Source organism: Gadus macrocephalus, chromosome 23 (assembly GCF_031168955.1).
Source record: "Gadus macrocephalus chromosome 23, ASM3116895v1".
In the NCBI taxonomy this organism is placed as follows: domain Eukaryota; kingdom Metazoa; phylum Chordata; class Actinopteri; order Gadiformes; family Gadidae; genus Gadus; species Gadus macrocephalus.
Window position 1 is genome coordinate 4,277,852 of NC_082404.1, and position 22,036 is coordinate 4,299,887.

The window sequence follows — 22,036 nt, forward strand, 5'->3', positions numbered from 1 at the left end:
CATATCTCAAGGTATATTGGGAACCTATTTGAAGTTAGAATTTAACCTGATAAGATGAGGATTAGGATAAATAAAAGTGGTTACACTTGTACAGGGTTAGTCTCCATTGGATTGTGTGGATGTTGATGTTAATGGATGTTTCAGAATGTTGTTCATGGTGTTAAGCCAATTAAGATTGTGGGACTTCATTTAAAGTTCAAGACAATCCTCCCCACTGTTTGTGTTGCAAATATGTCAGTGACCTGGTCATACCAAACGGGGTTTCAGAAAAACGGCGTGCGTAGCTCCACGTTTTCGCCAACCTTTCAGCATGGTAACCCAACGGAGGAGTGTCGAAAAGTAGGTAGGCTTTCCGCGTTTATTTCGGCACCTCGCCCAACTTGAAATTAATGGGAGTCAATGGAGGCTGAGGGAGAACGTCCTCCCTGAAGTAATTGTCAATAGGCCATAGGGGGTCTGGGCAATCAACATTTTTTATTCTCAACAATGTTAAGGAGGATCTCCCTCCCTCTCCTCACTGGAGATTCATAACTATAACAGGGCAACAAGTTGAGGATATCCCTGCTGCATATGCAAGTCAACACATAGGATAGGAAAGGTGAATTAGTAAGGACAAGTCCTTTATTCATCCCTTTTTAGGGGGAAATTCTTTCTCTGCATTTAACCCATCCGGGTAGCCGGTGAACACATACACATACAGAGGTCCACACACGTGGGGTACACAAATACAGGTGCACACGCAGGTACACACATGCAGTTACACACATGGGGGCACAAGGGCACCTCATCCGTGGAGGTTCGGGATTCGAACTGGCCACCTTCCGGTTACCAGTCCTACACCTTAACCAGTATGCCACGGATGCCCCCTCCTTCTACCATTCTAGGTAGAAGTGATGTTAAAATGCAGCATTAAAATATTAATAAGATTCTGTCTGACCTATGACACCCAGCCGGTCCAGGTCCTGAGCACCTGGAGGGAGAAGATGGACACGAGTATTAATCAATTAATAGTATTAATTAATACATATTTATTAATACTCAAAACAAAAGTCCTTATATCTTTGTTACGAGATGTGTGAGATAAGACAATGCATTAAAAATAATACTTTTATTCCCTTGTACATTGTTCTGAAATGACTGTTGTGTTTTAAGCTTTAAGTTTTAAGCAAGAAATGTGAACGGAAATGTTTTTCCGAATTAAGGGTTTGAATAGATTTTGATTTCACTCATCTTAAAATGTGTGTGTTTTGTGAAGACGTATGTTATGAATGTGTGTGTGTGTGTGTGCGTGTCTGTCTGTAATGTCAATTCCGTTTCCCTCAGGTCCATCATGTGGCTGTATATGTATATTTACAGACATTTAAGTCTACGCGTATGTGTGTACATATCTATTTCCATTCGTATTTTCACTATTATATTTGAAATATATTTATGTGCAGTGTTTTCCTACGTTATATTTTGCTGTATATGTTTGTGTGTGTGTTTGTGTGTGTGTGTGTGTGTGTGTGTGTGTGAGTGTGTGTGTGTGTGTGTATTTATGTGTGTGTGTGTGTGTGTGTGTGTGTGTGTGTGTGTGTGTGTGTGTGTGTGTGTGTGTGTGTGTGTGTGTGTGTGTGTGTGTGTTTATATGTGTCTGTGTGTGTGTGTGCGTATGTGTGTGTGTGTGTGTATATGTATGTGGGTGGTTATTTGTGTGTGTGTCTGTATATATATTTCTGTGTGTGCGTGTCTCTTTGTGTGTGTGTGTGTGTGTGTGTGTGTGTGTGTGTGTGTGTGTGTGTGTGTGTGTGTGTGTGTGTGTGTGTCTGTGTGTGTCTGTGTGTGTGTGTGTGTGTGTGTGTGTGTGTGTGTGTGTGTGTGTGTGTGTGTGTGTGTGTGTGTGTGTGTCTGTGTGTCTGTGTGTGTGTGTGTGTGTCTGTGTGTGTTTGTGTGTGTCTCTGTGTGTGTGTGTGTGTGTGTGTGTGTGTGTGTGTGTGTGTGTGTGTGTGTGTGAGTGTGTGTGTGTGTGTATATTTATGTGTGTGTGTGTGTGTGTGTGTGTGTGTTTATATGTGTCTGTGTGTGTGTGTGCGTATGTGTGTGTGTGTGTGTGTGTGTATATGTATGTGGGTGGTTATTTGTGTGTGTGTCTGTATATATATTTCTGTGTGTGCGTGTCTCTTTGTGTGTGTGTGTGTGTGTGTGTGTGTGTGTGTGTGTGTGTGTGTGTGTGTGTGTGTGTGTGTGTCTGTGTGTGTGTGTGTGTGTGTGTGTGTGTGTGTCTGTGTGTGTGTCTGTGTGTGTGTGTGTGTGTGTGTGTCTCTGTGTGTGTTTGTGTGTGTGTGTGTGTGTGTGTGTGTGTGTGTGTGTGTGTGTGAGTGTGTGTGTGTGTATATTTATGTGTGTGTGTGTGTGTGTGTGTGTGTGTGTGTGTGTGTGTGTGTGTGTGTGTGTGTGTGTGTGTGTGTGTGTGTGTGTGTGTGTGTGTGTGTGTGTGTGTGTGTGTGTGCGTGCCTACCCCTGGGTGCAGTTCTGGTGGCAGGGCTGACAGAGTCCCTGAGCGTCTGCGTACTTGGAGATCACCGTCTCCCCGTCGACAGGGACCTCGTGGGGACAGCGGCTCACGCAGTGGGGGCCGTCCTTTGAGTGGGCACACTCGAAACACTGGTCGGGCCCCTGGGAGACAGAGGGGGTCAAACATCACAAACGGGGGATAGGAACTAGGATTTGAGGTCCCTTTTCTACCAACTGTCATCCTGGAGCCTTTGTCTGCCTCCCTCCCTGTCGCTCTTCATAGTCTTGTTTTATGTATTTAATTGATATCTGTCATGTTTGATCGTCCAATGATGAAACCCTTTGAAAGGCAGTTGCTGTTTGCCTATGCCATGCTAGTAAGCGCAAAGGTACCTCACCAGTTTACATGTTCATTTGCTTCAGTTTTCACCACTTTACAACCATTTAATTGAATTTGGGTGATGTAAATGTGGAAATCCACAATATTATTGATTATTGAATTCTAAAATATACATCCATATCTACAAGCACCTCAATTACTATTGATATGAGCCCTCTGCCTAACACTGTGGTGGTGCCGGTTGCGGGTGTGATGGCTCTGTGGTTCTCTGAAGAGGCAATACATCCCAGCTCATAGGAGGAGGAGCCCAAAGGGTACCTGGCCGTGACAGGTAGGCGTCCCGCTCTTTGCAAGGCATTCTGGGTGACATTGTACACAGCTGCTGTTGACTAATCCCTCTCTGGGTTCCCTGTGAAGGGGACACCATAGAAAGAGTCAACAAAACAAAACAACCCCAGTACATACCTCATTTATATCGTGGAAGATAGTTTAGTGTGTGTGTGTGTGTGTGTGTGTGTGTCGTGTGTGTGTGTTGTGTGTGTGTGTGTGTGTGTGACATACCCTTCCAGCAGGTTACAGAGCACCACACAGCGCCCCCTGCGGTTAAAGTGTAGACAGGAGATACACATGTCGGGGCCAGGCCCCCAGCAGCCTGCATCTGTACACTCAGGGTCACAGGTTTGATTCTGTATCTCTGCAGAGAGTAAAGAGAGAGAGAGAGAGAGAGAGAGAGAGAGAGAGAGAGAGAGAGAGAGAGAGAGAGAGAGAGAGAGAGAGAGAGACAGAGAGAGAGAGAGAGAGAGAGAGAGAGAGAGAGAGAGAGAGAGAGAGAGAGAGAGAGAGAGAGAGAGAGAGAGAGAGAGAGAGAGAGAGAGGGGGGGGGGGGGGGGGGGTGCAATTGATTTTACAGATGGAAGAAAAGCAAAGTTAATTTGTTGGAATATTCATCATATTGAGAGAGGATCTTGATCTTGATATGTGGGGTAATTCCGGTGTGCCGCAACGCAATTTAAGTTTTCCTTATGAGCTGTGTTCGCCAGTTAACAGTCCCCGGAGCGAGAAGAATAAGAACATGAAAAGAAGAGGAGACTTCAACCAGACATTATGCTTCACTCTCTCTTACCTTTCACCGATGCAACTGAACATTCTGCCTTCAATAACTCAATAACTCGCCAATAACTGTCATTCGAAGCGCCCCACTCCGGGCCTCCGTCGTCATGACTACACTCGCTTCAGACGAACGGACGCACATCACGGACGGACAGATCCATCCCTCACCACAGGTGGTCTGGTTGGAGTTGTTCACGATCACGGTCTCTCCGCTGGCGTGCAGCAGGCGGGCCCACCGGTGGGGCCCGGTGTAGCAGAGCAACGGGTTCTGCTTGATGATCACCTTCCCCGCGCTGATCTCCTTGAGGGACCGCAGGCCCAGCCAGCGCAGGTGGGGGGCTCGGACCACCGCCAGACTGTACTGGCTGACACACACACACACACACACACACACACACACACACACACACACACACACACACACACACACACACACACACACACACACACACACACACACACACACACACACACACACATTCAGAAAAACCAAGTTCAATCCAAACACAGGCAAATACATTTGACCAGTGGTGTAGTCTACGTGATACGCAGGTATACGCCGTATACCCTACTAGGAATGCTCCAGGATTTTCGTCTACCCACTTAAAAATGTGCACGGATACGTATCAATCGTTTTGTGACAGAACTTTCACCTCAGTGTTTATTTTTCGCAAATACCGGTTGGGTATAACTGCAATAAAATACTTTTAGAGTTATCTCCTACATTCATCATTCATAAAATTCCCCCTGCGCGCCCGCGCTCTGCCCTGTCTCCGTTACGAAGCGCGAAGCTGCCCCTGCATCTCTGCATGTTAGTTGGCGGGCCAAGCCCTTCCCTCTCGCGCTGTGATTGGCCACCCACACAGATTGAAAGTTACAATTACAATATTACAATATGAAAAGCAAACGACACTATTTCAGTGGTTTAGTTAGCTTTAAGCCTGGCCCAAAATCTACTGCTGCCGCTTCGGTTGACCCTTCAGCAGCAGATGCCACTGCCAGAGCCACGGAGACTAGCAAAGACGCAACAGAAAAGTGTGTGTGTGTGTGTGTGTGTGTGTGTGTGTGTGTGTGTGTGTGTGTGTGTGTGTGTGTGTGTGTGTGTGTGTGTGTGTGTGTGTGTGTGTGTGTGTGTGTGTGTGTGTGTGTGTGTGTGTGTGTGTGTGCATGTCCAGTCCTCCCATATTAATGTGCAAGTAGTCAACAGAAGACAATGTTTTAATCCCACTGTATATCTCCTTGTTACTTTTAGATGAAAATCCCTGACCAGCCTTGTGGACTGAGTGTCAGGTTAGGGAATTTAAAAACAGGCATCCTTGGTTAAAGTGGAGGGAAAGAACGTAAGGTAAATGTCAGCCAACATGCGGTATACACAATTGAAATTCATAAAGTTAATTACTATGCAAATGAGAACATAGCTAATTCATGGTCATTTTTAAGGTGCAGTAATTTCAGACTTTTACACATTTAAATTACTTTATGGTATGTTAGATAACAACAGTTAGAGCTAAAATTAGAGCAATTGAAAGAGTGGAACATTAGTCTCCTTTCATCTCCTTCTCATGCATTGGTTAGCCAAGGCAGTCCATTAAATTATTTTGAGTAGATTTTGACCAAGTGCTATTGCTACTATAGATACACAAAGGACGACTTGTCATTTTTGTGTTCTATTTGTTCACACTGTTATTAAAAGTGACAAGCCTATTCAGCTTTCCATGATTGTTGATAATCGTTGCACTCCTACATCCATGCAGCGGTTGTAGACCCCTGCGTTAGTGAGTGTGGTGCGACACCCCATAAGCGCCACACACACGTACACGTACCGGCGGTACGGGTGTGTACGAGGCTGGGAGGGAATCATCACAGTATACCCACTACAATAAAATAGACTACACCACTGCATATGACCCTATGTTTGAGTATAGAAAGCATGACCTCATGGTGGAGTATTGAAAGCATGACCTCACGGTGGAGTATTGGAGGCATTCTTACTTGTGTGTGTGCCGTCCTCGGATAATCTCCAGGTTCTCGAAGACGGCCAGAGAGCTCATGTTCTCTGGCCACTGATGAATAAACAAGTACCCTGGAAATAACATATAGATATAGAGAACCGTTCCGTACAGAACCGTTGGACAGAACACACAAGCACAGATCAGCATGCTTTCCTGTTTTTATGGAATTGCTTTGCATGAGAGGGTCAATCATATTCAGTCTATACTTGGCAGGTCTGACCAAATTTGACCTACCCGTGATTTCCTTCACTGTCCTAAAATACTCCAGTTTGGCAGGATCCATGGGAGGGATGTTGTCATACTTGTCTCTAGAACCGCAAATACAAACATAGTTGGATTAGAGTGGATTAGAGAGTTTTGAAATGTCACAACGCACCGTCAGGTGTAGGGACAGAGTTATCAAAGGGTTAAACACCAACTCACCCGCTGAAGGTGATAGCGTTCAGGGGCACACCGCCGTTGATCTTGGTGCAGTTCCGGAAGGACTCAATGTTGGAGGCGTTGATGCTGATCGCGCCTTGCAGGGAGCCCACCCCCACCCCGTCACAAGCTGCAGGGGGCAACAGAACAGAGAACACACACACGGAAACAGCTTTATTAACAGTTGTTATTACCATTCATAATAGAGTTACCAACAGAGGAAATGTATATGGAAATGTGTATTTTACTTTTTGTGTGTCTGTGTCACTTTTTAAGTATCAAATACAAATCGTGGCTGATATGGCAGCTGCTAGAGGTTCTCTCCACGTCTCTCTACCTTTTGGACAGGGCCCGTCACATTTCTTGCAGTGCTGAACTCCATTCTCCTTGACCTCGCGCGATCCTGCGCTGCACGATCGCACACACGCTCCATCGTCCGTGACCACATAGTGATCTACACACAAACACACACACACACACACACACACACAGGATGGAACACACAATAAACCAAAGCTTCACCCACACAAACAAAATAAACTGTGACTGAATTATGATTTACTGTAAAAAAATATATATATTTGTGTACTGATCCGACCACATCACGTGTCATTTCTGACAAACCAATTTCAGCACCTTTCCAAAACATTCTGTTTTGTATCAGGTTGCTTTTTCCCGAGTAGCAGTCGGAAAATCATGATATCAACCCTATAGCATCGCAATCCCGGATCGGAGGACCGACTCGTCTGCTTTGGGTTACCAGGTCAAAGCCATTTCCTTCAACACACAGCGCACCGAGACTCTCACACCAGCGCTAGCCGGGATGGTCCTCATCATCAAGATGGCCGACTGTGTAGTTGGTATGGTAACAAGACGGCAGGGGGCTGATTCGGGGGTCTTACAGGGGCAGGACTTGACGCAGGCGGAGCCAAAGGAGTACTTGGCGTTGGGGTTGGGGGCCAGCTGGTGCAGGGTGGGGTCGTAGATCATGAGCCGGGGACAGTTCTCCTTACACACGCCATCGTCACTGAAGGTCTTACAAACCTGGGGTGGGAGGGGGGAGGGGGAGAGAGGGAGGAGGGTGGGGGTGAGAGGGGGAGGGAGGGGGTGAGAGTGCTGTTAGATTATTAACTGAAGAACACAGAGGTCATTCTGGAACTTTGATATTTTTAGTTTCCATGCCAAATCATCACAGTTTAAAATGGAGGACTCCAATCATGCTGAATCCTTATCTATTTATAGACAGGGATTAGAGGGGGTGTACTTTATGATCACACAAACACACATACACACACACTGACCAGACACTGAGTTGCGCTGGGACCTGTACAGCCAGCAGCACACTGCTCGTTGCAGCAGTCCTTGGGTTTGGGACCACGGCATCTTCCAGAACACTGGCCTGCACAAACCAGTTTAGTGACTGGAGAGAGAGAGAGAGAGAGAGAGAGAGAGAGAGAGAGAGAGAGAGAGAGAGAGAGAGAGAGAGAGAGAGAGAGAGAGAGAGAGAGAGAGAGAGAGAGAGAGAGAGAGAGAGAGAGAGGGAGACCTTGTTAGTGACATTAACAATGCAGTAACATTAACCTATCTACTAAAAATAAGTTAGTTAAGTCAATACACCGATTTTATTTTAATGTTTGACGATGTACTGACGAATCACAGACATACTGACGAAACAAACGTGGTCTGCAGCTAACAAGTTCCATTCAATTGATTGGTTAAAGGTCCATTAAACCAGTTACTGTCAGTGTAGCTTTAAAGAATGCATGTGCTATCGTGTCAACATGAGAAGGTTGTTTACATGTCTGACAGTGCTGAGGTCCAGCAGTCCAACAGGAGCCATTGCAACTTGGATCACAGTTTCCACCTACACACACACACACACACACACACACACACACACACACACACACACACACACACACACACACACACACACACACACACACACACACACACACACACACACACACACAAAAATGAATGATACATACACATATAGGCCCACACATACACACGGAAACACACACACAAACAGATACAAAGTCATCATAAATTAATATTGATTATGCAAGATTTGTTGGTTATTCAGTGAGCTCAAAGCAACAGAGAAACAGGAAGTAAAAACAAAAATGACAAAGCATCTCATGGAGAAACCCACAATTGCGTGGAAAGGTTTGATTCATGAACTGCATTGTGGGATGAGTTGATTGGTCCACAATATCCGACCACTGAATGGTTTCAACATTACACAGCAGAGGATTGTTGGCAAACTTCACACCCCCCTTCATAATCTCTGAAAGAAAAACAAGAAGATAGAAAGAAACAAATTGTGATACCGGGAAAGAATACACTATTTAGAAAAATAATGAATGTGGAAAAACATGTGCATCCATGTGTAAGTAGTACAAGTTAGTACTGTGACTAGGCCGGCTAATGCATATGAATAGGAGTATGTGTGTACAATCATGCATGTGCAGGCATGCATGTGTGTGTGTGTGTGTGTGTGTGTGTGTGTGTGTGTGTGTGTGTGTGTGTGTGTGTGTGTGTGTGTGTGTGTGTGTGTGTGTGTGTGTGTGTGTGTGTGTGTGTGTGTGTGTGTGTGTGTGTGTGTGTGTGTGTGTACCAGTCAGTCCAGTGAGCTCCAGTTGCCTCAGTCCACTGGTGTAGTTCAGGGTCTCTGAAGTGTTGTTCTTGTCATAGTTTGCCATCACCACCAGGGCGTACTTCTTATCATAGAGGGTGTGACCCCTGATTAGCCGCAAATTGGCCAATGGGAAGGTGTCTACCTTGTTGATGGCAATCAGGACATACCCGCCCACTTCCCGAACAGACTGGAATGGAAAGCAGACATCTCATACAATGTTCTACAATGAAGAAGAAGAACTGACTGGAAATAAAGGACATCATGTACGAAGAGACAAGGCAGAGGAGAGGAAGAAAGAAGAGAAGTAGAAGAGAGGAGTGGAGATGAGAAGAAAGGAGAGAACGGGAGAGCAGTGTAGCAACGACAGAGAAGAGACTCAAGAGGAACAGAGAAGAGTCGAAAGGAGGAAAGCTCACCAGCTTCCGCAAGAGACTCAAGACTCACTTGTTCAGAGTTCACTTGAACCCGCCACCACCCCTTCTCCACCCTTACTCCCCTAAAACACCCTCTTATACACTTAATGTATGTTGTACTCCCTACACTTAACAATTGCACCTAGCATTGTGTAGCATCTTATCCTCGCCGTTGTAGTTGCATACGGGGGAATGGGTTGACTTAGTGGTTGTTAGTGCTTGGCACTTGGTTCTATCGAACATCCTTACTGTACCGACAGCCATGTGTCCTTGTTTCTCTTTCTTCTGACAAATGTCCTTTTTTAAGTCCCTATTGATAAATGCGTCAGCTCAGTGCCCCAAATGTAAACGTAAAGGACTGCAGGGGAGGACAGAGTAACATGAAACAAAGATAGAGCCAAGACACGAGAGAGAAAATCCAGAAGACGAGAGAAGAGAAGAGAGAGAAGAAAAGAGCAGAGACCCAAACGGGGGCCCCTGAGGTTTTGACGGGGTACTGACGGAGAGGAAGGAGAGGTCGCGGTGCTGCTGGATGTAGGTGACCTCCAGGTTCTCCAGCAACACCGTACAGTTGGTGTACACCCTGACCAGGTTGTCATAGTGCTCGTCATACGTCCCCAGCAGCGCCAATTGATTGCTGGTTCCCTTGCAAACTGTCAAAAAGAGAAATAGTCAGACAGATTGGACAGAAAGTCAAATGATTTCACTTCTTAGTATATTTGACCATGGGTTTTAAAGGAAGGGTAATCCTTATCTTGCTGTTACGAATGAAATAAGCGTGGCTACTTTACTCATGATTGTGTTTCTGACACATGTAGAGCCAGTGATGGGTGACAATTTCATCTCAAAAGCACATGTGGTTTATTATGTCTGTTTGACATCAGTTTAATTGATAAGGTGACAAGTGGCTTTAAATCAGTAGCGAGGACCTCACTGCTCTGCATGATATATCTGTGATGTTTAAGATGTAAAAAATGTTTGTTGTAAATAAATAATACTATGTTTACATTTTAAATAATAATATGTTTATGCCGAGAATCCTCGGAGAAGGAGGATTGGTGCATGTTCAGTTAATGGGGAATGGGGGTCGGGGACAAAGGGGAGGGGCCTCATTTCTAGGCCCATGCATAGGCTGCTGTGATTGGTCATTTCATGTAGGAGGTATCCATACATTTTGGAAATACAACATGAAGCCTGATTCCAGAACAGGAGTTCTTTGCAAACCAACTCAGGTTTTGCTTGTCACAACTAATAATAGAGTCTTTATTTTTCAAACTTCAGCTATCTCAACCTCTGTTCTTATTGTTTTTGTACTATCCTACTGATTCTAGCTTTCATTGATATCTGTTTTTAAATCTAATACTGTCTCATATTTGCTGATTTGACACCCAAATTCCCCATACAGGATAAATAAAATCATCTTATCGTGTCTTAAAATGCAGCAGCGCAAGACATTGAAAATACCACAGCACAAAGTGCTTGAAAGGCCACCAACCAGCCTAGCAGGTACTAGAACCTGAAGACGTCTGAGATCACTGGCGGGGGGAGAACAGCGGAACACACACGTCGTCTCAACCAGTCTTTCAACAACCAGACCCTAGGTCAACACACTGCTAGTTTACACACCCATGCTGCCGTTTACTTAGAAGAGGATTAGGATCAATACGGACATCCCACATAACTATGGAAGGCCATTAGCCCAAATAACGTCTTAGGAATGTTGCGTTCAAATCCTAGAATTATGCTTGTTAAGACTTAATATTTGCACGTGTGTACACAACAGAAATGTACACGTTGCATTTTCTGGTTGTGACCAATGAGGGACCTTGAATCAAAGCAGTCATACGTATTCATGATGAGGTTCTGTCAATGATGTTGAACAACAACGCAACTGATGTGGGCGTCTACACGCGTAGGCCTACTATGCACTCGTTTCAAGCACCTAGGTAGCTATACCATAAAGGAAATTATGAGAATGAAATGTAAACCAGAGTTGTGGTTTAGAAGAAGCTAATTTCCATTTTCAGTGGAGGAGGGTGATGTTTAGATGTTTAAAAAATATATCTTGTAGTTGAATGTAACTAATGACCAATCCATGTTGGTTACCGTGGTAATAAAGTACTTTGGCTGCTTTTTTGTGGTTTGTTCAATGCTTCTTAACATAAAATAAAATGAACTTCAAGTCTGTTGATGTGACAGACACAGACTGTAACAGTCAGGTTTATAATATGTAGCGCCACTAGGTGGCGCCTCCCTCTTTTGTTGGGTTATATGAGTGAAGAAGTGGGGCTTCTTCCGCTCGGCCAGAATAAACAGCAGTATACGAAGGAAGTCTCCCTTTTTATTATGTTATTTAGTAACTGATTTGTTGTAGGCAGGATTCAGGAATATAGTGCCGTGGAGACCTGGCGTAGTATGGTCAAAAGCTTACAGCATAATAAAAGTAGGCCTACCGTGAGGAGAATCTCACATGTTGCCTCCTTCATGCTAATGAGGGGTTTACACCTACCCGATAGTGGGCCCCGATGGTGCCCGATGGCTTAATCAGCAGCTATCGTCATAACATCGGCAAATAGCGTGGTTGCATCGGGAAACACTGTTACTCTTCCCGGGAACATCGTTAGACAACGGGAAGAAACGGGAAGAAATGCTCATCATCGGGCAACATCGGCAAAGAACGAACATGTTTGTTAATTTTGGGTCTATCGGGGTAGAATCGGTTACCAGGTGTTGCTATGGGCTAATCGGCTATAATCGGGAATAGAACGGGAGTATAACGTAAGACATCACAAGTCGTTCGGGAATTTTCATGGGCACATCGGCTATATTCGTTAATCTTCCGCGCTTTATCGTGTTTTATCGTCTTTATATCGGCAACCTCAACACACGAAAGACCCTCGAGAACCCTCGACAAATAACGATTGTGAGTGACTAGATTGCGTTAAGGAAGACCCTCAATCTGCCACTTGGGTATAAATAGGGGGTGATGGATGGATGTCCTACTTTTATAATTACAGGGGTACTTCGCCCATTTAGAACCGGCGTTCTATTATTATAAAATCGCTATTGTAATATAAATAAATATCAGTCTAAACCAGTCTTCCCTTTGCCTTCTACCGAAATTACGCCAAATGACGCCAAACGCGTCATTTGATGTGTTTGGCGTCATTCGAAATGACGTCAAATGACGCCAAACGCACTTCGGGTGTCTTCCCTGGCATAAATCGTTATGTTATCATTATAACATCGGGTATGTGTAAATGCTACCCCGATAAATTGACCCGATCATACATTTTTAGCCCGATGTCACCCGAATCACCCCGACTTCCACATCGGTGGTCCATCGGCCATTAGCGGCCATTAGCGGGATGGTGTAAACGGGGCATAACCCTGACCTACACCATCGCACGTTACAAGACACAGACACACCCACACACACACAAACACCCACATACACTCACACACACAAACATGCACACACACCCACGCATGTATATATGTTCTTGTTTTTGTGTTTTATTGTTGTCCGATGTTTATATACTGCTTGTTTTGTGGTAATTGTTGGCGTTGATAGGTAAGACCCTGGAGCGGCTCATTCTCAGACACCTCAGGCCTAAGGTGCTGCATGCTCAGGATCCACTCCAGTTTGCCTACCGGACAGGGGTTGGTGTGGAGGATGCCATCCTACACCGGGCCCACTCACATCTGGACAAGGGGGTGGGCACAGTCAGGATTATTTTCCTAGACTTCTCTAGTGCCTTCAACACAATCCAGCCCCTCATACTACAAAACAAACTATCAGCTATGCAAGTGGATCCCCACCTGATAACTTGGATCACCAACTACCTCATAGATAGACCACAGTTCGTTCGATTAAAGGACACCACATCGGACATCTTAATCAGCAGCACTGGGGCGCCTCAGGGGACTGTGCTGGCCCCTCTTCTCTTCACCTTATGGCGCGTTTCCACTGCAGGGTGCGGAACGGATCGGATCGCAAAGGTGCGGATCGGGTCGCGTTTCCACCGCCAAAAGTGGGCGTGACCCGGACTTAGCCGTACCCGTTTTGGCCTAGTTTTCAGGACTCCTCCGTTGGGGTACTGAAAACGAGACGAGACGCCTGAAAGGGTCCCGGGAAATTCTAGCTACACACCCCCTCCGTTGATTGGTCGACAGAATCATCACTTCCGGGTGACGCGGGGATAAAAACAAACAAACAGTAGCCTCGAGGTATTATTCTTTACAATTAACATGTCGCGTAAAACGCTTGCTTGGGCGAACAAGGAGGTGGAGACGTTCGTCTGCATTCTTGGGAAGGAAGACGTTGTTTACGATGTTTACGTAGCTGCCACGGCGATCGACATCAGGCCTACCACAAAGGGTACTTTCGGCAGTGGAAACGCGAACTGAGCTGGGCTATACCGCCCCCTCCCTACCGCACCTTTGCGATCCGATCCGTTCCGCACCCTGCAGTGGAAACGCGGCATTATACACCTCAGACTTCAGCCCAGACACAGCCTGCAGCTCAACACATCAAAAACCAAAGAGCTGGTGATAGACTTTGGGAAGTCAAGGCCACGCCCCCAAGCAGTGGACATCAATGGGGTAGAAGTGGAAACCGTGGGCAGCTACAAGTACCTGGGAGTGTGGCTTGACAAAAAACTGGACTGGGCAATCAACACAGACTACCTCTACAAGAAAGGCCAAAGCAGAATGTATTTTTTAAGGAGGCTGCGATCTTTTAATATCTGTAGTAAACTTCTGTCAAGGTTCTATCAGTCGGTGGTCGCCAGCATCCTTTTTTACGCTGTGGTGTGTTGGGGAGGCAGCACAACCAAGAGGGACTCCTCCAGGCTTGACAAGCTCATCAGGCGGGCCGGCTCTGTGGTCGGCTTCAAGCTGGATTGTCTGGTGACAGTGGCAGAGGAGAGAACCACAAAGAAGCTTCCGGCCATCCTGGATGACACCAGCCACCCTCTGCACACTGTCATCAGCAACCAAAGAAGCTCCTTCAGCGACAGGCTGCTCCTCCCCAGATGCCGCACCAACAGACTAATGAACTCCTTTGTCCATCGTGCCATCACACTCCACAACTCCGCACTTGGAGGGAGGAGGGGGGGGTCGCAGGAGGAGTACAGTACAGTGGATAAAGGGAAATAGAAATAGGATAGACTGATCGAGCTTGCATAATCTATTTATTTATTTATTGCTACACACTCCATTTATTAACACAAATACAGTAAGATATAATGATTGCTGCCAACATCTGCTGCTGCTGCTTCTTCTTTTTAAAATGTATTTATTTATACAATGTCTTGTTGCATTTTAGGTTGTGTTTTTCTTGCTAGTTTATGTGTCTTGTCTGTACTACCGCTGCTGGAATTTTGAATTTCCCTGAAAGAGCATTCCCAAGGGATCAATAAAGTGTCTATCTATCTATCTATCTATCTATCTATCTATCTATCTATCTATCTATCTATCTATCTATCTATCTATCTATTGTTTTTGCTATCGATATTACATGCTGCAAAACAAAAACATACTCTGATCTCACCAGACGGGTTAGTTCATAGTCAGCTAACTCCTCCATGCTTGTGTGGAGCAATCTGCACTGTTTGTACTCTAGACTGATGGATAACCCACGGTGATGTCAGCGGGCGGCCAGAGTAACAACACAGCTGTAGCCTCCAGTTGCAGCCCGAGTCGGTTGCATTCGTCTAGGACGGACATTTGGTGGGGATTCTGAACTTTTTTTTAGGAGCATATGTTCTTTCTTTTCCCAGGACCATTGCACATTACCACTTCAATAGCACACATACACTTATGCAGCAAATATGCGCACGCACAGACACACCTGTTTCCAGGTAAGGACGGCTGTAAACACAAACCTCTGTCTCAAGGAAGTTCTTCCCTGCACTCTCGAGATTGTCCCATTCCGAACAGCTGTTTTAAATCTTGATGAATGAGTTCACTTAATCAGGGATAGGGTTATTATCGTTAACGAAAACTAACAACCCCCAAAAAGTGTAGTTACTTAATAAAAAAATAAAACTATCCCAGGATAAGACAAAACAGAATCCGTGAGGACTTTAGCTGGGCATTAAAGAATGCAGTAAGACAAATTACAATCTTGTGGCACTGTGACACACACACACACACACACACACCCAAGCATACACAATATAAAACACACCTAAGTGGACACGCACACACATGCATCCTCATCCGGTCTCCTACACACATTACTCCCTCTAGTTTTCGCCTTCCTTCCTCTTCGTCTTCCACCCCTGTGTTCTGTGGGGGTTCCCCTCTCTCTCTCTCTCTCTCTCTCTCTCTCTCTCTCTCTCTCTCTCTCTCTCTCTCTCTCTCTCTCTCTCTCTCTCTCTCTCTTTCTCTCTTCTCTCTCTCTCTCTCTCTCTCATGTCATCCTCTCTCTCTACCACTTCTGTATTTCCTTATCCATCCATCGTTAAGCCAATGCTGTACATCTGTCTGTTTTGCTTTCCTGTTTCTAAACACACACATAAAGCATTCTCACACACAAACAAACACACGCACACACTTAAGAACAGGTCTGATCTGATCGTAAATTATTGTTGTTTCTGGAATGCATTTACTTTATGGAACACTGCACGTGATACATCTGTGTGTGTGTGTGTGTGTGTGTGTGTGTGTGTGTGTGTGTGTGTGTGTGTGTGTGTGTGTGTGTGTGTGTGTGTGTGTGTGTGTGTGTGTTTATTTCTGTTTGTGTGTTTGAATGTTCAGATGTTCACTTCAGATTATTTATTTTTTATCAGCCTCCTTCCAATGGAGACCACCATTGCAAAAATGTATGCATATTTTTTAAACATAAATAAAACGTGTTAACCGCTTGACAAAAGGTTATCCGTTTCCATGAATCATCAAGATCCTTCTTGGAAAGAGAAGGTGAGGCTGTGACGTGATCTGTGCAGCGTTGTTGTTTTCTTTGTCGTGGCAATTTTCTGAGATGGCGGAAATGCCTTTCGACAACTAGAACAATGATTTTATTGACAGATTGATTAAAGGTTAAGGCCATTGCTCACGTTGAATTTTAAACTTTAATCTAATGAAACAGCACATCCAGAATATTTTTTTTATATTTATCTTCACGTAAGCATCATTATGACTAGCATCATTGTAGTAAAAAATAAGCAAATAATCTAATAGTTTGGGTACTGTGTCAAATACATGAAGGGAAGCAAACAAACAACCGAGCAACACTTCATTTGCCTTTGGTTAGAGCGACGTTTCCCAAACTTTTTTTCCGGGGATCCATTTTTTTTAAATTACAAACCATCGCAGTCCGATTCACAATAGGCCTTATCTATAAAATCGTGAGAAGAACCAATTTTTTGCATAAGTGAACATTCCTGAACGTTTTACTGCCAATTCCGCATCCCCATATGAACTTAAACCAACGATTTCGAAGAGATAAATCACAACTTGGTTTTATGCACTCTAATACACGTATTAAATACTCGGCCCTAAATGAGACCAAATAAATGCATTTAGGCAGAGTTCACATCTCCTTGTTTTGGCTACCTCATTGTTATTTCCTCTCACAATGTACATTAGCCTTTCAACTAGATTCAATGTTATAAGTAAAATTATCAGAACAATACAAACATTCAGTACTATCAAAAACATGCTTCTTGTTGAAAGTTTTTTAAATGATAATGTGTAAAAAAATAAATAAAAAAACGTTGTGTTTTTTTAAATTGTTTTAGTTCAATTTATTTGGCGACCCAATTCAAATCTCCCACAATCCCACATCGACCCAGTCTTTGGGAAAGACTGCATTAGAGAACATGGTAATTTAACATTACATATGAATCACAAACAAACACGCCCACACACACACACGCACACACACACACACACATGGCAATCATGGCAATCACACCAATTTATTTAGAATTTTGAATGGCCTGCCGTGAGAATAATTCCATGTACTATTATGTATGATCACGTCACCTGTGTGGAAAAACCTGCAGCACATACTAGCCAACGTTAACACAGTGGAATCAGACCATCACCACCAACATATGATCACACATATGAACACACATGCACATTTGTACATAAAACACAACCACATAGACGACACAGTTGGACGCAGACACACAAACACACACACACACACACACACACACACACACACACACACACACACAAGCACACACAGGAGAAAGCATGCTCGCAGACGCAAGCATGCCCTCACATTCAAACCAGCGCACGCCTGCACGTGAACACACACATACACACACACACACTTGTGCTTGCACACACACACACACACACACAAACACACGCACACACATACACAGCAACACATACACACATGGCATACAGGAGATGAAAATAATTGTTCTCTGATTAAACATTTCATGAACAGCCATCCATGCATACATATTTAGCCAAAAAGAGAGCTGTCTCAGGCGTAAGACACAAAGCCAAAGGTATATAGAGGGAAATGCACACTTGACATGCCACACACAAACACAGATACACACACACTCATGCAAACATCACATGTTCCCGCCAAATTCAGTAAGAGACTGCAATATTTCCACGGCCAGAGAGAATAAAGCATAGTAGAAAGAGACAAAGAGATAGGCAGAGATGTGTTAAACATGCACAATATCACACACACACACAGGCACAAAGTCAGAGTGACATGGTTCCAGCTCTCAGGGTCACAGTGTTGTTGATCATTCTTACAATACTCAGGCGGCCTCCCCCCCTCTCTCTCCAGCTTTGAAGCTCTTTCTGATGTGTCTCTGTCCCTCTCTCCCTCCTTCTTCCTCTCATCTCTCTCACTTTGCCGTTTTGTGTCACATTCTCTCTCTCTCTCTCTCTCTCTCTCTCTCTCTCTCTCTCTCTCTCTCTCTCTCTCTCTCTCTCTCTCTCTCTCCCTCTCCCTCTCTCTCTGTGATCCCCCCTCTCCTTAATGTCACTCTATGATTCTCTCACTTATCTTATCCTCTGCTGTCCAGTGTAGACCTTCATTTTCCTATCGTATCACTCTCTCTCTCTGTCTCCCCCTGCCCAATTTTCCCTCCCATCAATGTATCCGTGCTCACTCATTTTTCTCATAGAAATGACCGAAAAGAGCCAGACATAAAGAAAGACACTGACAGACAAACACGATAAATGGCAGACCAACAGACAGGTAGCCGTTCAGAAAGACCAGTCAGATAGACAGACAGAATTACTGATAGACAGACAGTCAGCCATACATCATATGAATAGACTGATAGACCGGCAGTGATGTTGGGGGATAGACAAGAGGCCTCTGAGAGGCAGAGATGACCGCTATTCCGATGAGTGGAGGCTCGATAGGCCCAGGGGCCGGATCAATGAGATGTGATGCAAAGCATTATCAAATCAACTTCCAACCACTTAACAGATCTACCGCATCGCTCACCATCAACAAGCCCACGCCCATTAACCACGTGTGCGCGAGAGAGTGTGTGTGTGTGTGTGTGTGTGTGTGTGTGTGTGTACGTGTGCGTTCATGTCTGTGTATGTCTGTTTGTGTCTTTCTCTGTGTGGGTCTCTGTGTGTCGCTGTGTGCTTGAAGGATGACCTTCATCCCAGCTTCAACACACTCACCTTTATACACACATGCCTACACACACACACACACACACATGCTAGTAGTACACACATACCTCAACACAGACACTTAAAAATACAAACTGAGCAGTGTAAATCACATGACGCATTTACTAGTTACACAACACGATATACAGCTACAGGAACTGGAAGTCACTTGCTCCAATGTTCAAGCATCACACACACACACACACACACACACACACACACACACACACACACACACACACACACACACACACACACACACACAGGAATGTGGTTAGGTACGGATCTTAAAGCAACTATCAGTGACTGTGAAAATCAGAGGAGGGCTGGATGCCAGAGTGTCATCATTATAAAATGCTCACAAATTAACTTGGTAACACATTATCAGAGGAACGGAGGGTGACCCGATTTTCTGAAACTAAAACCGGGACACTTTGCGCGTGACCGTAGTGCGCGCATGTGAGGTCATAGACACAGATATTAGGCTCAATGTCAGCATGTAGGACTACTGCTCACAACATAGCCTTATGGGGAAAAATTGATGTATATTTTAGGTAGGCCTATTTACACATTTAAGAGAAATATTAAAAGACATTGAATGAGTTTCGTGTGGGACTATCTAAATGTTTATGAATTAACCTGAAGCTGAAGAAAGTTAAAAAAAACTAAACACAGGGAAAAAACGAGTGTGTTTTTGTGAATTTGCTCCACAATCGACTTGCTTGCTGACAGCCTGCTGCTGTGGAATTGTGGACAGGTGTCATCAAAATTGGCCTGAATAAAGCAACGGCTTTAAGGTGGGAACGGTCATGCGGTTCCTCTCGTCAGTCCAAGTATTGTTCATTATGGAAAAGATCAGCTAAACGGGCACAGCTGTGACAGGGAGACACACGGCAAACTATATATGTCTAAACTGCCAAATTAGACATATATTTTTGTATGGAAACTCTCTGTTTCCGAAATGCCTGAACATCTCCGACCAGCGCTCGTCTGATGGTTTTCCATCAGCATTCCACTGTGCGACCATCAATGTTGCGTTAATGATAGTTAATGATCGGGCTATAGTCAGACCACATTGGCTATGTGATCACTGACAACATGGGGTGGTTGGTGGAAACCGGGGACATTTTAGCGTCCCGACGGGCTTTCGTCGGGACTCGGGACATGCAACCTAAAATCAGGACTGTCCCGGGACGTCTGGTCGCCTTAGCTGAACTAAGTCATAATGATATGAAAACAGGTTAACATGCGAACACGTTAACGTGCTAACACATTATCATAAAATGAGTGCCGAACGTCATCACAAATGTAAGGCTAACAAGTAAACAACGAACATGTTGTGTTTCGATGTTAGTGTCGGCATGTTAATTAACATTCTGAGACTAACATGGTAAATTGTTAACTTGCTAACATGTTGACACGTAAACACTGTAGTGGCTAATATCTGCGACTGGCTAAAACGTTGACATGCTATCCCTGTAGTGGCTAACAAGTGAACATGCTAACACTCTAGTGGCTAATATCTGCGACTGGCTAACACATTAACATGCTAACACATCAGCGGCAAACACGTCTATCCTCCAGCGGTGAGGCCTCCATCCTCCACGCTTGACGGCCGCCTTCTGCAGGCTGTTACGTGTCCGTCGCCTTTAGCCGGGATCCAGCAGCCCACTTCCCCACCCTGATTCACATTCCTACGAGATCACACACACACACACACACACACACACACACACACACACACACACACACACACTGGGACCATTGCAGTAACAGCCTGTCACCGGTCCTGATCCACCCCAGAGGGAGAACACCTTTGTCCACCTTTGGTATGATATTAGTTTTTTTTCGTTATGCTTTGATTAAAACATGTTTGCAGTCCCTCTGGGGAACAGTTTGTTTCATTGTGCAATGAAAACCATGCTTCATGGTCATGTCTTTCCGACTCATTGGCGACACACCCGCAGATCCACTACGCCCCAGAGCTCTTGTAAACAAGAGGCTTAAAAGCTTCACTAAGGACCTCATTACAATTTTTGCTTTAGAATTTTGAGCTTTTGGCTAACAAAATATGATTTGAAAAGTGGGAACTTTGAATTAGTCAAAGGTACTGGCGTAAACAATTTAACATTCACACCGTTAGTTGTATATCACATTAAAGATCATCTTGAATATTGCATGTCTGGCATATTTGTCAGTCACATACCGAAGATTACATGGATTGGAATGGATCAGTCAGCCTACATCAGCAAAAAACCATGGCCATCAAAGGAACATAAATGAAGGCAAAACTGGAGTAAAAGAGAGAGCAGAGAAAAAAGCATGATTGAAGAACGGAAGAGATAAGAAGGATGGAAGAGAAAATAGAGAGTAAGAGGAAGAAATATGAAAGAAAACATATAGAGGGAAAGAGATAAAGTAAGAGAAAGGGAGAGAGATAGACCTTTCATTTAAAGAGACCCTGATCATACTGAACACGTTTTAGCTTCGGTGACTATTTTGTAATTGGAATCAATGGGAACCAAGACTTTTACTCGCTGATGTTACGTTGCTGAGCGGCTTTCTTTTCTTTTTTTCCCACTGCAAAAGACTGCAGTGTGATAGGTAGCTCACAAGGGAAGTGGCCAGTGGAGGAACCGCCCTATATATGAGTGCATCCAACTAATTTTCCCATCGTTCCATGGTGGAGGTGTGGGCTGGGGGTCAACAACAAAGTGAGACAATGACTGCAAAGATAACATCAACCCGCCCTCTATAAATCTGGCAAGTAAAGGCAAACTCAATTATGATTTGAGCTTTGGGCCATCCCAGGATCTGTGGGAGGATAATCTATCTATCTTCATATGTAGATCATAGAGGAAAGGAATTCAAGTACATGTAGAATTGTCTCACATATAATTATATATTGCTAGATTTTCCGTGCGCGCATTGCGCACGCTCAACCTCTAGGTGTAATTAAACCCATAATGTGTAAACC

General features: G+C 44.5%; 2 protein-coding genes across 2 annotated transcripts in view; one reads left to right on the forward strand and one right to left on the reverse strand.

Annotated features, from left to right (window-relative positions):
• The window catches only part of LOC132452244 (cytochrome c oxidase subunit 4 isoform 1, mitochondrial-like), a 213,294-nt gene that overhangs the window by 36,406 nt on the left and 154,852 nt on the right, over positions 1-22,036 (forward strand). The gene's annotated exons all lie outside the window — the stretch shown is intronic.
• Positions 612-22,036, reverse strand: part of LOC132452352 (melanoma receptor tyrosine-protein kinase) — a 29,585-nt gene continuing 8,160 nt past the window's right edge. The window contains exons 2-16 of the mRNA XM_060044929.1: positions 9,934-10,085; positions 8,999-9,206; positions 8,534-8,668; positions 8,174-8,239; positions 7,677-7,795; positions 7,278-7,419; positions 6,713-6,829; positions 6,379-6,505; positions 6,190-6,263; positions 5,936-6,026; positions 4,112-4,308; positions 3,395-3,527; positions 3,152-3,242; positions 2,498-2,655; positions 612-970 (exon numbers count right to left, since the gene is read on the reverse strand). Coding sequence (XP_059900912.1) covers positions 910-970; positions 2,498-2,655; positions 3,152-3,242; positions 3,395-3,527; positions 4,112-4,308; positions 5,936-6,026; positions 6,190-6,263; positions 6,379-6,505; positions 6,713-6,829; positions 7,278-7,419; positions 7,677-7,795; positions 8,174-8,239; positions 8,534-8,668; positions 8,999-9,206; positions 9,934-10,085 — 1,871 coding nt within the window. The 3' untranslated portion in view covers positions 612-909. The remainder of the gene's footprint in view (positions 971-2,497; positions 2,656-3,151; positions 3,243-3,394; positions 3,528-4,111; positions 4,309-5,935; positions 6,027-6,189; positions 6,264-6,378; positions 6,506-6,712; positions 6,830-7,277; positions 7,420-7,676; positions 7,796-8,173; positions 8,240-8,533; positions 8,669-8,998; positions 9,207-9,933; positions 10,086-22,036) is intronic.